Source organism: Miniopterus natalensis, chromosome 6, assembly GCF_054644295.1.
Source record: "Miniopterus natalensis isolate mMinNat1 chromosome 6, mMinNat1.hap1, whole genome shotgun sequence".
Classification (NCBI taxonomy): Eukaryota; Metazoa; Chordata; class Mammalia; order Chiroptera; family Miniopteridae; genus Miniopterus; species Miniopterus natalensis.
The window spans coordinates 84,199,972-84,215,264 of record NC_142086.1 but is presented as its reverse complement, the minus strand read 5'-3'; the positions used below and the strand labels follow the sequence as shown (position 1 = coordinate 84,215,264).

The 15,293-nt window shown below is 38.6% G+C and overlaps 1 protein-coding gene across 6 annotated transcripts in view; it reads right to left on the bottom strand.

The window, feature by feature from the left end:
• Positions 1-15,293, bottom strand: part of TTC3 (tetratricopeptide repeat domain 3) — a 96,127-nt gene that overhangs the window by 41,095 nt on the left and 39,739 nt on the right. For all 6 annotated transcript variants that reach the window (XM_087818405.1, XM_087818404.1, XM_087818406.1 and 3 more), the window contains 9 exons: positions 14,563-14,608; positions 11,005-11,125; positions 9,847-9,910; positions 7,582-7,639; positions 7,184-7,268; positions 6,774-6,908; positions 6,058-6,138; positions 4,076-4,188; positions 1,819-1,939 (listed from right to left, as the gene is read on the bottom strand). In XM_087818405.1, coding sequence (XP_087674531.1) covers positions 1,819-1,939; positions 4,076-4,188; positions 6,058-6,138; positions 6,774-6,908; positions 7,184-7,268; positions 7,582-7,639; positions 9,847-9,910; positions 11,005-11,125; positions 14,563-14,608 — 824 coding nt within the window. The remainder of the gene's footprint in view (positions 1-1,818; positions 1,940-4,075; positions 4,189-6,057; positions 6,139-6,773; positions 6,909-7,183; positions 7,269-7,581; positions 7,640-9,846; positions 9,911-11,004; positions 11,126-14,562; positions 14,609-15,293) is intronic.

Here is a 15,293-nt window from a genome sequence, read left to right as displayed (position 1 = left end):
CAACCATCAAACCTCATTTTATAATATATAGCTCTTAGAAATCTCCTTTAAGCACTCTGAGGGAGTTAAATAAAGTAGAAAAACCCTTACTTAGGATGCTACTATTCTCCTGCTTCCCAACGGCACTTCACCTAGGACCCCAGCATGCTCATGCACCTACTCCCAGAATCCCTGCCACCTGTGCTTGTTCTTTCCCTGAAGAATTATCCCACTGCTTCTCAGCCTCCAAGAGACTCATGCCCCACACCCAGAGTTGGGTTTTGTTATCAATAGTTCCCATGCCTCCATCCCAATCTAGTATAAAGAGGAAAACACAGCTACTCATGTTTTATTTTTTTAATACCAGCTTCAGTGAGATATCATTCACATACCATACACTTCACATATTTAAAGTGTGTTTTTAGTATATTCACAGGGTTGCACAACCATTACCACAATCTAAATTTACAACATTTTCATCACCCAAGAAAAAACCCCATAACCATTAGCAATCCCTCCCTATTTCCCAATCCCTAGCTCCTCACAACCACTAGTCTACTTTCTTTCTTTATGTAGATTTGCCTATTCCAGAGATTCCATATAAATGGAATCCTACAATTTGTAGCCTTTTGTGTTTAGCTTCTTTTACTTAGAATAATGCTTTCGAGGTTCATTCATGTTTAGCATGTGTCAGTACTTCATTCCTTTCTGTGACTAACATTCAGTTGTATAAGCAGACCACATTTTATTTAACCATTCATCAGGTGATGGACACTTTTTGACTACTGTAACATTGCTATGAACATTCATGTACAAGTTTTCGTGAGAACATGTGACTTCTTTCTCTGTATAGATCTAGGAGTGGAATTGCTGGGCCACATGGTAACTCATTCTTTAACTCACTGAGGAAGTGCCAGACAAAATTATTTTCCAAAGCAGCCGCACCACTTTAAATGCCCACCACCAATGTACGAGGGTTCTGATTTCTCCACATCCTTGTCAACACTTGTTATTCGCTGCCTTTTTTATGATAACCATACTAGTGAATGTGAAGTAGTATCTCACTTGGTTTTAATTTGTATTTCTCTGACAGCTAATGTTGTTGAACACCACTCACATACTCACTGGCTATTTGTATAACTTCTTGACAGACATGTCTATTCACATCCTTTGGCTACTTTTTAATTAGATTAGTTGTCTTTTTATTATTGAGTTGTAAGAGTTGATCCCTGTGCTTTTAAAAAGTTTTGGTCAAAAGCAAGTTCTGAGTACATGACAGGGTTCACCACAACTAAAGGCCTATATTCCAGTCAATTCACACAGAATTTAGTCTTTCAAAAACTAGCAAAGCACCTTATGGTTCTAGATATAAGACTAAATTTATACTTTCTCAGTCTTCAAATACCATGTCAGTAACTATAGCAACTATGAAACGCTGATGTGCCTTTCTGAAGGCCAGCATACCCTCTGCTTAATAATGCACACTGAAGTCAGAATGCTTGATTCAAGTCCCAGCTCCACCGTTTCCTAGCTCTTTAACCTTGAGTTCATTACTTAACCTCTCTAAACTTAATCCCCCCTCCATAACATGGGAGAAATCATAGTACTCATCCGGTAGGACTTCTGTGAGGATTAAAGGTAATACCATATGGCAGGTGTGTGACTGGCACATAGAAAACATTTAGTAAATGTCAGTAATTCTCACTAGTCTTTAAAGGGGAAATGCCTGTGGGGGAGTCAAAGACAGAATGCTCCTCTCTGTCTTCTGACACTAGAGTCAGTCAGTGCAGATGGGCTTTTATAGTTAGTAAGAAGCTTTCTGCAGAAATAAATGGTTACCTTTATTTTCCCTGGCTGAGTCTCTTCAATAACCACATTACTTGTGGGCCAAGTTAACACTCCAGGTAGTCGAAAAATCAAGGTTCTTGCTTTCTCAAAGTGATTAAGAGCTTCTAGAAACCTAGTCATAATTATGAAAAGTATTAAAAGATGTGACATGAATTTTCATTCTCACAATAAAAGTCAGAGATTTCAAGCTAAATTGTAAGAGTACGTCTAATAAATCACTGCATAGAAATAGTCAATGTAACCTGTATTTCTTTACTGTTGTTTGCTTATTAAAAGTAATATAAATTAAACACAAATCTGCCTGGGTACTGGCTTTATTATGGTAGGTGTACACTAGTTCTTTTAAAGTTGTAACTTATTTTTTTAAAGTTTCCAACAATTAGAACAAAAATAGAACAATCTTGTTCCATTTTTATGTATCATCTACTAAGCTAATTAAACTAGATTCTTGTAGAGAAACGGCAACCCTCCACTTCAACTCATTAACCATAAATAGGAAAATTCTTTTTTTTTAAACTTGACTTTATGCCCAGCCGGGCGTGGCTCAGCGATTGAGTGTCAACCTGGGATCCAGACGATTGGGGTTCGATTCCCAGTCAGGGCACATGCCCGGGTTGCGGGCTCGATCAATGACTCTCTCATCATTGATGTTTCTCTCTCTCTCTCTCCCTCTCTTTTCCTCTCTCTGAAATCAATAAAGATATATTAAAAAATAATAATTAAAAAAAATAAACTTGACTTTATTAGGACATCTATAAGTAAAAATCGCCCTGCTGAAAAATTTTTAAAGAGATAGTGTATTCTGGGTATCTTTCTTCAACCATAAGGCAGTGAATTTTTTTAACAGAACAAATATGTATGTAAATTGTTTTAACTATAAATATGAAATGTTTTAATCTAATCTGATTTATGGTTTTAAAAAAATAACGTCAATGGATTCTCACAGTCCATTAAACAAAAGATACGAAAATACTGGATTATAAAGTTAACCAAGTCTTTCTTCTTCTCTTCAGACTAGAGACAAAAGAGGGTTTTTCCTGTTTTCTCCAATCTTAACATGATTTCCCAATTTAAAAACTTATTTTTGCCTGTGATACTCATCACCACCTACCATCTAGACAGTTATAAACAGCGGGACATTAAACCAGAAACTGCACATTATAATGGCAAAAAACAACACATTAGACACTGAACCCCATACCATATTATTTTTAAATTAAAATGTAAATGCCTTTCAACATGGCAGACTTTTTAATTTATCACAATACCAATGACTTCACACATTTATGCTATTTTTCTAGACCTTAAGACTATCTGTGTGTGACCACTGCATTACCCAGGTATGCCCTATACAGTTGACGCTAAACACTGAAATTAACTTCATTTACTATTGCTTCACAGAATACTAAACCCTTACTTCTCCTATCTCACCTGATTCTTAATATAGGTTAGCCTGGCCAGACAGTAACTGCAGGAAGTAAAAGAACTTTCTTCAATCTTTACGAATCTATAAAAAAGGTTCTAGGCACACTCTAAGACTGGATTCCCAAGAGTACCAATGGTCTGATAAAATTTCCTCTAAAAAACTAGATGAAAACTTAAGATAACTAAAAGTTATAAATGATAATCATTCAACCATTATTTCTTTATAATCTAACATACCTACATCATACTGGGTACGAGGGCCAGAAATAGGGAGATACTTTTTTAAAGCTCAAGGCATAATCCTATCCCCTAAGGTTCATATGGCAATTTGGGGAACAGCAACATACTAAACTTTGAGTAAGAACTACAACTGTAATAATAAATTCAGAGAAGAGATTTTTATTCCTAACTCATGGTGTTTTTGAACATATATGTACCTTGCATTAAGACCATCTTCAAACAGTTTTTTTGGGAAATAGATATTTAACCCAAAAAATTAAACAATCAGACTTGTAAAGCATTAATTTATATCAATTCAGCGACCATTTCAAATAACAGATACCAAAAGATAAAATAAAAAACACTTTGTGTCAAATTACTCTGTTATTGAATTTCTTACTAGATTCAAAATTAGGAAGTGTTAGGAACTGATGTGAATGCCCTTACTTTAATATCGATATTCAATGCCAGTCCTCAAAGTGAACACAATTATAATAGTGTGTCACAGAAAGGATAACAAAATAATTCCAGAAAAGGGATCATCACACTTTAGACTTTGAATGAGTTACCAGCCTAGAGCGTAAACGAGATGGTTTCTACTAACCTGTTTTTTTTAAGGTATACTTTTCCAATTCCACAGTAGGCCAAGCAATCAAGTCCCTCATTGGGGTAGTGTTCAATCATCCTCTTAAATTGGTTTTCAGCTTCAGATAATTCCTTCAATAGCAATAAAAACAATGATCACTTACAGAAAAAAGAAATGCTGGAAGTGATTTTACCTGAAGGCTGATTCTTTTTGTGCAACATTAGAAAGAACTATCTGTCCAAAATTTCTTTGGCAAAATTACACCTTCTAGATTTCATTTTCTTAGCAATTGTATAAATTGTGACAATATTTTACATCCATAGTGACCCAGCTCCAGAATGAAAAGCAGCAATGAACACACCAGACCACCAACCAGATGAGCATTTACTAACACACACAGAGGGCCCGGGGTGCTGGCGAACACCACATAGTGTGACTTCATGGTGAAAAGACTGATTTGGATGCAAAGACACCGTGCATATATCCTGGTTGAGTGCTGCCCCCTTGGGAGCACAGGCATGCCAGTGATGTTGCCACATGCTTTGTGGCATAAGACAAATGCTCAACCTTAAAACCAGCTCTTTAGCAATAGCTTCTCAGAGCTTAAATATGTTCTTTTGAATATTCTCAACTGTGGAAAAATCTGTGCCTTCCATACTTTTTTTTTTTTTGAAAAAAATCCAAAGACCTAAGCTCTAGGCAATACTGCTAACCCCATCGTGGGTGAAAAAAGAAATGTCACTACAAAATGGAGAAGCTTTGAGGCCAGTTGCAAAGGGGGCATTCCAAACATGTTTTAAGCAAGGGCTGTACTGGAGTAAATATCGCTTCCTTCTAGAGTTACTCTGAAAGAAATTCTTTTTAAGATTCAATTTCTATCATAACAGTTTTTTTCTTTTCTTTTTTTTTTTTAAATATGGTTTTATTGATTTTTAGAGAGGAAGGAAGAGGGATAGAGAGATAGAAACATCGATGGGAGAGAAATATCATCAATCAGCTGCCTCCTGAATGCCCCACTGGGGATCGAGCCCACAACAAGGGCATGTGCCCTGACCGGAAATTGTACTATGACCTCTTGGTTCCTAGGTGGACGCTCAACCACTGAGCAACACAGGCTCACTACTTCAAAGTAAATCACAAATATAATAAACTATCTCTTCAATTCCAATAAAGTAAAAGACAAGGTATTTATTATTACTTTGCCAAGAATAAAAGAATTCGGGTTATGAACTTCATCTCGAACAATCTAAAAAGTACAGGGTATCCTCCCAAAAATGTATACACACTTTAATAGCTGATAGCTCAATTTTGAAAATGAAATGTATTTTAATAAACACTGCCTTTATAATTATTCAAGGATATATTACACCTGAGGTAATTCTAAAGCCATTTCAACCTTTATCAAAAACTTAAAACCGTGGAAAGCAACATATAACTATGTGGTTACGGAAACACTAAAGTCAAGAAAATAAGAAAATACCACCCAGAACAAAGAGATATTATCGTTTTTTTAGTTTTTTTAAAGAAATAAAGTCTCTCTGCTAACTTCCTTTTTTCCATCACTAAATGCAACCATTATTTTAAATTCGATGTAGGGCTTAGTCCATGCTTGTAACTTTTACAAGATGCACAGACACCCATAAGCAATACACACTATTTTGATGTATGTTTTCCAAATAGTACATAAGTGGTACTACAATGTTTATGGTCTCCAACTTGCCCTTTTCCCTCAACATGTTTCTGAAATCTATCATTAGATCCTTTATTTTCTATACAAATAAAAAGTAGATTTCCACTGGTTGTCTGACATAACTTTTTTCTAATGGGAACACAAACTAAATTTTCTTTTAAAACAACAATACAAACTAAACAAGTATTTCAGAAAAAAATAACCAGAAAGTATGCAGATGGAAATAAGCCCATAAGGAGAAACAACTATGTTTACAAATCTTCTAAAATCAATGGCATATTTAAGTTATTATTTCTGTTACAAATCTTACCTCAGGCTGTCCTATCCCAAGGAGAGAAATAGCAAGTCCGTAGACCACTAAGACATAGTTAATCATGGCCAGGTTCAATTGCTGTCAAGAAAAACGTAGCAGTTAAAAATCTGAAGATAATTCTGCCCAATTTGCATCACAGCCACAACAGAAAAGGTGTAATAAAATCTCACTAATCACTATGACAGGGATAAAGGCCAAACAGAATTAGAAAATATATTTTGCAAAGATATACTGCTGTCAGGTATTTAAAACACAGACTCACTGTCTCAGAGTTTCTTAAAGGTGTGGTTTGTAACAGATGAGAATAACTAAAGTTATTCTCTTTTGCATGTAAGTGGGTAATAGTGACAACTGGAGACATTTGCTCTCAGAACCGTGCATGAACTATTTACCTAGCTCATACTTTCTTTCTGAACAAAAAGATGTGACTAAAACTAGTCCAAATCCTTGATTTAGTACTTTATCAAGAGAAAAGGCCAGAAGTTCAAATGAACACCAACTAGAGAGCAAAGAAGTCTGACCCTGGGTCACATATTGAGTGTAACCTGCCAGATTCAGGCCATCTCGGCAAGGTCAAAGGGGCACTGATAACAGTGAAGTTAAAACCCTGGTTCTCTTCCACATGCATCTGGAGAGCAACAGCACACAAGACAGCCAAGTTAGCAGACAGGCGCATCAGCACTGATGAACAGGTTAGGGGACGGCAATCCTACCTTTATTTTCTGAGGATCTAAGCCGTTAAGCAGCTCCGAGAAGGCCTGGGCAGCACTCCGGCACCGCTGCTCCAGCAGAGCTGTGTAACCGTCCTGGATCAAGCTCCTCAGCATTTTCATTATATTAGCAAAATCCTGCAAAAACAAACAAAACGAAAACCACACCTTCCTGTTAAACCTTTAGGAAGCAAACAATTCTGCAGTGTCAACCACCACTTAAATCTCTGGTTAACATAACTGAAAAGTTAGTATCTAAATTAGTGATAGTTTGGTTTCTTAGCAATAACATATTAAATTATATGTCCACAAATAAAGTTATGAAAAAACAAATCTTAGAGCTGTACATGATTAGTTTTGTGAAAAATGTTTTGTTTCGTTTGCTTTTTCCATCAGAAAAGCCTTTCCTTTACCTGGTGTGCAGCTCTGGAAGATTTAGAAAACTGTTTCTCCAAGATGCTTTTCAAATCTGCTGGTAAACTCCCTTGTGAACCAGAACTAAAAGAGAAAAGTGTTTTGAATTATTTAAAAATAAAAGTCTGCTTATGTAAAGAAAAGAATACATTTACCGAAGATCATTTTACACACGGAGTAAATGGAGAGTCACAAGCTCCTGAACTGAAATATTACTATATACCGTTTCTCCCCAAATTCATAATTCTTTAGTCAAAAATGACCCTCTCAAAAAAACATGCCTTTGATATCTGAAAGGGATTTTAGTACTCAACATAATGAAAGAGATTTTTTTCTTTTTTTCTTGGAAGGAAGACATTAGCGGGGAAGAACAAAAAGCCTTAGATAAAAAACATACCTGAGCTCCAATTCATTGTTTCGAGATTTTTGTTTTCCTTTATGTTTTGAAGGCTGACCTGCGAATACAAAGTTATTTGTTCCTGAAATCTGGATATAAAAATCTATGAGCCTGAAAGTAAAATAATAAAAATATGTAAATTGAATAATAAAGCAAGGAAGCCTCCATATTGTGAGCGTAACTACAAACAGGTAAGCGAAAAAAGAACCTACTGATGATGTCTGTCTATGTGTGCTATAAAGTTATTATAAATTATAATTATTATTATTATGCAGGCCTAGAATATATACAGAGATACAGGCTATAGTTTATATTCTCAGGTAGTTCACAATCAGATGGGAAGAAATAGTCACTGCAATAATTAAACAATCCCCAGTAAGAAGAAAAGAAGATACTGTGCTGTTATTGACAGAAGGGAGAAATCACTGGGAAGTGGCTAGGAAGAGCATTAGTGGGGATGCAGCATTTGTGTTTGGCTTTAAGAACAAGTAAGAGTCAGATAGAATGGGCCAAACCCAAGAGCAGAGTTCATTTTAAGAAGCACCAAGTAAACCTGTGTGAACTGACAAGTTTAGAAAGGACAGGTTGGAAAAGGGCAGCTAGGGCAGGCTGGGAAGAGTGTTATGGGCCCCGTGCTTCCACTCACTTCTCCAGCTCTGTGAGCTCAGCCTTTGTCTCCTGGGAGGAGGGAGCCCATGTGCACTTCTGGGCAGGGGACAGATGTGCAAAGCTGTGCAGAGAAGAACAGAGCAATAGGGACAGGTGGATTTGATGGAAGCTTTGGGGAGAGACAGCAGAGGCAAGTTAGAGGCCATATGTTAAGGACGGGATGAGAGCCTGAGCTGGTTCTGGTGGTCTCAGAAAGCAGAAGAGGCTTCTAAAAAAGCAGAAGGATTCTAGTTTGATTTCTGCTGTGTGACCTGAAGCAGAACTCCTGAACCCTGACCCAGGGACCTCAATTTCTTCTACCAAATGTAGATGCTCAAGTGTGGATGGTATTTAAATTATTTATTTAAATGTACTGTGTGATGATAATGGCCTAAGAAATAGCAATAAATTAAAAGCTGTTTTCCAAAAAGAAGTTTTATGATCAGAGATTTTTCATGTGCTATTAGAGTTACATCGGGTAAAGACAGTCACCTGAGCTTCCCATCTTTATAATTTTGCCGATGTGCTAACCAAATGGAAATGCCCAGTAGGAAGTGGTTGGATATGTGGCATGGGACTCTGAGAGAAGACAGAACTGCAAGCAACAGATGACAGAAATGGCTGTCAGAAGCAAAACACTGAAAAGACGGCACCAGGATCACTAACTAGGTCACAATCTCCCTGTAAGAACCCTAGAAGGAACACATGAAAGATGGAGATAAAAAAACTTGTGTATAACAACAACCATCTTGAGTCATCATGAAATTCTGTACTTTCTTAAACAATGCTTAAAAGGCAGGGAATCATGTAATCCACTTTCAAATGATTTCCATCAAAATCTGGTAGTATTAAGGGAGACTGACAAGTAAATGAAGAGTGAATATTCATGCTTCTCTGGGCCCTTCCTTTCCCAAATGCCAAATCAGTGAGGTGCTGCTGTGTCTGCCTGCTTGCTACACAAACACATGCACTAAGCAGACAATTTAAAATACACTAGGATTAGCCTAAAGCACCCATTCTCAGCAGAGGTGCCATCACCCCCAACAGGGTAAAAAGTGGTTATTGGGAAATGAAAAAAAATCTACCTTTTCAACAGAGCGAGGCAAAAGTAGGTTTACAGTTCTGAGTACACAAAACAGAGCCTATTCTTGTATTATTATTTATTATTGTATTTTCCATACGAACTGTAAACCAACTTTTGCCTCATCCTGTATATAAAGCAGAGATGTACATACAGTACACGAACAGATATATATTATCTGTGGTAATAAATTTCATGGGGAGGCAATTAGGGAAAAAAGGTCTAAAAAAGCTGCTTGGCTGGGGGGAGATAATGATATAAAAGTTGAAAAACACTGGCCTAATGGAAATTAGATAGCAAACCAAGAAGAGTTTCATCTTTCCTTTCCAGTACTTTTATTTGGAGTTCCAAAATCAGATTTATTAAATGCCATGAAGAGACTTGTGTATTGATTTGAAAAAAACAATGTTTGAACACAGAAGCCCTGACAAGTAAACGGAGAACAAGGGAGAGTGAGGCTTGTGCGAACTTGGGACACAGAAGTGCAGACAACACTACACTGACTCAGCAACAGTTTACGAAAGGAAAGCACTCACCTGACGGTGGTAGAAATTCAGGATGACAGTCACAATCATCTACCTTCAAAGCTTCATCTACCACCTACCCACGAAAATAAAATTAGTGAGAAGTTTCAAAAAAAAAGAGCCATGAAGAATTTAAAAGCTAAATAATAAAATAGACTATAACAGAATGTGTTCAAGCGCCTAAAACACCTAGGTGGTTACTAAACCTAAATGAATAAACAAAGTAACTAACGCTGAGATGATGACCAGTTAGCCTGAGGGCAGACAGGGCAGCTATTTAGTGAGTGTCTGCACTGAATCAATTCTTTCACATCTTTCTGTAGGCTCCTCTCCCCCTCACTGAACACGGCCTCTTAGAGATTTTCATTATTAACAACAAAAGAACTATAAGGTGGTTGAGAAGTTCCCTCCAATGTCTACTACCCATCTAACCCAAAACACCATTTCCTTTTCCCCCCAGGGAGGAATATAAATGTGGACTTGGTGGCATCTGCTCAGTTTTGAGTACACTCTAGTTCAGAGAAAAACTCAGATACAAATGGTCTGGGACCCTGATCCCAAAGCCAGACTGGAGTCCTAGCGGTGCCCTAAGAAGCCATCAGACAAAGGTTCAGCTGAGCACAGCAATGAATCAAGGGCTTGGGCCACCAGGAGGAGCAGCAGAGGCATCAGAAACACCTTGGGCAGATACAGGGATGAGGTGGGTGCCCCCAGGTTCAGCATGGCTTGGCACAAATTGGGTGGATGGGCTGGTGCAATGCCAGGAAGCCACAAAGATTGCAAAAAAGAAAAGAGAGGAAAAGAAAAACCCAAAACATTGTAAAGGGTGGTGTAAACTGGCCACCAGACAACACTATCACTCATTCCCAAGTAACTGATTGAGAGCATACAAAGATAACCATCCAAGTATAAAACGAAATTTAGAAAAAAAGTTTGAAAAGATACAAAAGTGATTGCAAAAAATATTCTGTGACAATGAAATATTATTTGTATGTAGTTATAAGAGGTAGCCCAATTATTTATTAAAAGACAGAATCATTCTCTTCATATCCATAGGCCAAAAAAAGTTTGTATCAACAAAATATTTAGTTTCCATTATCACCAAATATTATTGCAAAAATATGAGACTGACTATACAGGAAATAATTTTTAGTTTTTAACTGAGCTTACCTTTAGATTCTGATTACCACCGTTTGCCATTTCGTGGTTGGTTTTTCTGGAATCTCTTTCAGTCTCTACAAAGTTAAGTGAAGCACTAAATGCAGGTGCTGATGAATTAGGTGTGTAGGCTCTGAGGGGATAAAAGGAATAATCATTTTATTTCTAAAGAGTAGTATGCATTTTTAAAATGTTAACCTTCAAAGAAACAGGTTTCAGCAATTACAGCCTTTTTTCCTTGAAAGTAAGATAAGATTGTCTTAAAAAGGATCTCTACCTCTGACAATGGGCTTGATACATAAGTATTATTTTACATTTGCTATTAAAAACTCAAAAGAGATTAAGAACAGCTCAAGAAGTGTATTCTGGTTTGTAGTATTAAAATAAGTAAGTCTCTTTGTTTTAAATTTAACAACTTCAGTATCTTAGGCATGTGGGAAAAAGCTTAATCTTCTTTAATCGCCAAGCAGCAAATGCAGAGCCCTGGGTGCTTCTGGCTATACTGCAAGCATATGCAACTCTGTCTGCTGCTTATTCTAATCAGAAAGCACCTTAGCCTTTGAAAAAATACCGGGAGTTTAGAGGCAGATGTTTTGAGTACAGAGGTGAAGGGTTAAAAGGGATGGACTGTGCCTCTGCTCTCTGCTCTAGAACCCTGAGGGCAAAAACTGGTCCCATTCAAACACAGTAACATTCTATTAACATTCCACCCCTTTCTCCATAGCTTTAGGCTACTGATCTCCAATATATACATATGCAAATAGCTCAGTTAAACAGTTAGCAAAACAAATCTGGCAATTCCCCAGTCTCCTGATCTTATGCAGGGACACTTTAAAAAGCACCAATGGAGACAAGGAGGCAGCATAGGTCACCGCAGTACCTGCCGTCTCCCACAACCACATCAAACTTACAATTAAAATACACAACAACCATTATTCAGAACCTCCTAAAATCTAGCTGAACAGAAGTCCTATAACCAGGGAAATGAAGAAGCATTGAGACCAGTAGGAGGGGTAGAGACACGGGACAGAATCCGGGCTGGATTGCAAAGCTGCAGACCCACACCCAGGTGCCGCAGTTTAAAACCAGGAGGACATCTCAGCGGTGGAGGTTTCCTGGAGGAGCGAGGGTCCCAGCCCCATATCAGGCTCCCAGCCCAGGGCTCCAGAGAAGTCCCACAACTTTGGGCTGTGAAAACTGAAGGGGATTGAGGTTGAGGGATGGGGAGGATGCGGGAGCCCCAGGCTTTCCTCTTAAAGGGCCCACGCACGAACTTGCTCAGATGCGCTCCCTCAGCCCCAGCGCCTGGCAGCAGCTTGAAAGGAACCTGAGAAATTCAGGGAGGAACTAACTTGCCTGGGATCAGGGTGAGAGCTGGAGGGGCAGCTTTCTTCCAGACAGAAGAGCTGGCAGAGGCCACTGCTCCTTTGACCAGCGTTCCCCCGAAAGAGCCAGCAGGCAGGCAACTTCTCTGAATCTGACTCACACCTTTGGCCCCGCCCCGGTGATTCCCCGAGACCCCCGCCCCTCCCTACTTGCAAGCTTCATCCAAGCCATTTCCAGGGGCTTTTCTATGCAATTGGCCTCTCGAGCCTCATGCTTAGGACTTTCCTAAAATCTCTCAAACAAGCAGCAGCTAGTGTCCACATGCCCCATACCACTCAATAAGTGATCCCAGGCCTGGCACTAGCAGCACCCTGCATTTGATTCATAGTTTGGCCTCTACTGGACACCTCCAAGCCCAAATTGCTGTGTAGCTCATACTGGGTGGCCCTGGGCAAGACATAGGCAGAGGCTGACTTTGCACCTCCCATGAGGCCCCAGAGACAGTGCACCTGGTGGTCAGCTTCAACCACGCTGGATTACAACCCTACCACATCCACTAGTGACACACTCAAGGGGCAGACTCGGTGAACACCAAAGCGCCACTGAAGTAAATCCTGCTTCTCCACAGAGGTGTCTCCAGCACAGCAGCTCTTGGCTGTAGTTGCAGCTGGTCCTCACAGCTAACTGGCCTGGAGATTAATTCCTCCCAGTGATGCTAATAGCAACCAAGGCTCAACTACAACAGGACAGTGCACTCAGCCCACAGAGGGGGGCACCTAGAAGGCCCAGCTCAGGTGACTGAGGAGGCTGAGTCACTGCACCCTACCAGACACCTACTACACAAAGCCACTCTACCAATTCCAGGAGACACAGCAGCTCTTCCTAATACACAGAAACAAACATCAGGAAGCAGCAAAATGCGGAGGCAAAGAAACATGTCACAAAGGAAAGAACAGAAGAAACCACCAGGAAAAGAACTAAATGAAGTGGAGCCAAGCAAGCTACTAGATACAGAGTTCAAAATAATGGTTATAAGGATGCTCAAGGATCTTAGTAAGACTATTAAGGAAACTAGTGAAAACATCGATGACATAATAAAGTGCCAATCAGGAATGAAGTTTACACCAAAAGAAATGAAGAATAATTTACAGGGAATCAACAGTAGAGTAGAGGATGCTGAGAATCAAATCGGCAATGTGGAATATGAGGGGGGAAAAACACCCAACCAGAAGAGCAAAAAGAAAAAAGAATCCAGAAATGTCAAGATAATATACGGAGTCTCTGGGACAACTTCAAGCGGCCCAACATTCGCATTATGGGAATACCAGAAGGAGAAGAAAGAGAGCAAGAAATTGAAAACCTATTTTTAAAAATGATGACAGAAAATGTCCCCTACCTGGGGAAAGGAACAGACTTAAAAGTCCAGGAAGCACAGAGAGTCCCAAACAAGAGGAACCCAAAGAGGCCTACACCAAGATAATTAAAATGCCAAAAGTTAAGGCAAAGAGAGAATCTTAAAAGCAGCAAGAGAAAAGCAGTTAGTAACCTACAAGGGAGCACGCATAAGACTGTCAGCTGATTTCTCAACAAAAACTTTGCAGGCCAGAGGGAGTGGCAAGAAATATTCAAAGTGATGAAAAGCAAGAACCTACAACTAAGATTATTCTACCCAGCAAAGCTACCATTTAAAACTGAAGGTCAGATAAAGAACTTCATAAATAAGAAAAAGCTAAAGGAGTTCATCACCACCAAACCCATATTACATGGAATGTTGAAGGGTCTTTTTTAAGAAGAAGCTAATGAACAAAAGAATCTGACAAACAAAATAGACCGAGACAATGAAGCATGCAACAGAGGGTCATATCTCAAATGGAAGAGTAAAGGGGTTTGGGGGTGTGAAGAGATTAACCAAAGAAGTTCTGTTTATACATGCATCACCCATGGACACAGACAATAATAGAGTGAAGGCCTGGGGAGAGGGTGGGAGTGAAGTAGAGGGGTCGATGGGGGAAAAAAATGGGACACCTGTAATACTTTCAACAATAAAGATAATTTTTTTAAAAAAGGAGTAAGATGTAAGAATATTTCAAAGGGGAAAAACAATAAAAACCACCTATCACCTCTCCTCCCCCAACTTTACTGTGGTTGCTATAAGCTACTAAAGCATCAAACGCAGTGACTCTTCAACTCATAGGGCAACACCATTCCAGGTAACACCTACTGATCAGATCAATATTAACTTACCTGCTTTCATAAAAGGCTTTAATTGGATTCCTAGCTGATGTTCCACCTATAAAAATCAATCACACGCACACTTAGTAATCACTGCATTGGCAACACAACTTTAAAAGATTTTCAAATTCAGAGAACTGGAAAGTAAGCCTAAGCAATTTTATATTTCAAGGTGGTTTCAGTTTGATGATTGTGTCAACAAAATGTTACACAGACTTTATTTGACATCCCATTCGATGTGATCATTGCCTAGGTGCAGCAAGATAGAAATGTGACTTGGAGATGGTACCTGTCGATGGTACCTGTCTTCAAAGAGCTCACAATCTTATAATCATGTTATGTTGGATGACTTCTGCTAGTGAAATAGAATCACTCAGCTCAGCTTTGTAAGACACTAAATACCCACGGAAGGAAATACAGGAAAGACCTATACAGAAAGTGTAGAGTAAGGAATTGTAGAATTCCTAGCCTGCACAGCAAATTTCTGATATATGTATAACACCAACCACAAACAACAAACAATGCTATTAAAGGGACCCCTCTTCAGGAAATAACTACAATAGTAAAGGAGATAATCTTAAAACAATTCTGTTTCAAAAGGATTTACTTAATTTCAAAATTTCAAGAAGGCATATTTTCTATGCAAGGGTATATAATAATTCATTGCTAAATATTTCAAATAAAATACAAATAATTTATAATTACCTAATGGAATATAACTAATAATTCTATACAGATAGAAA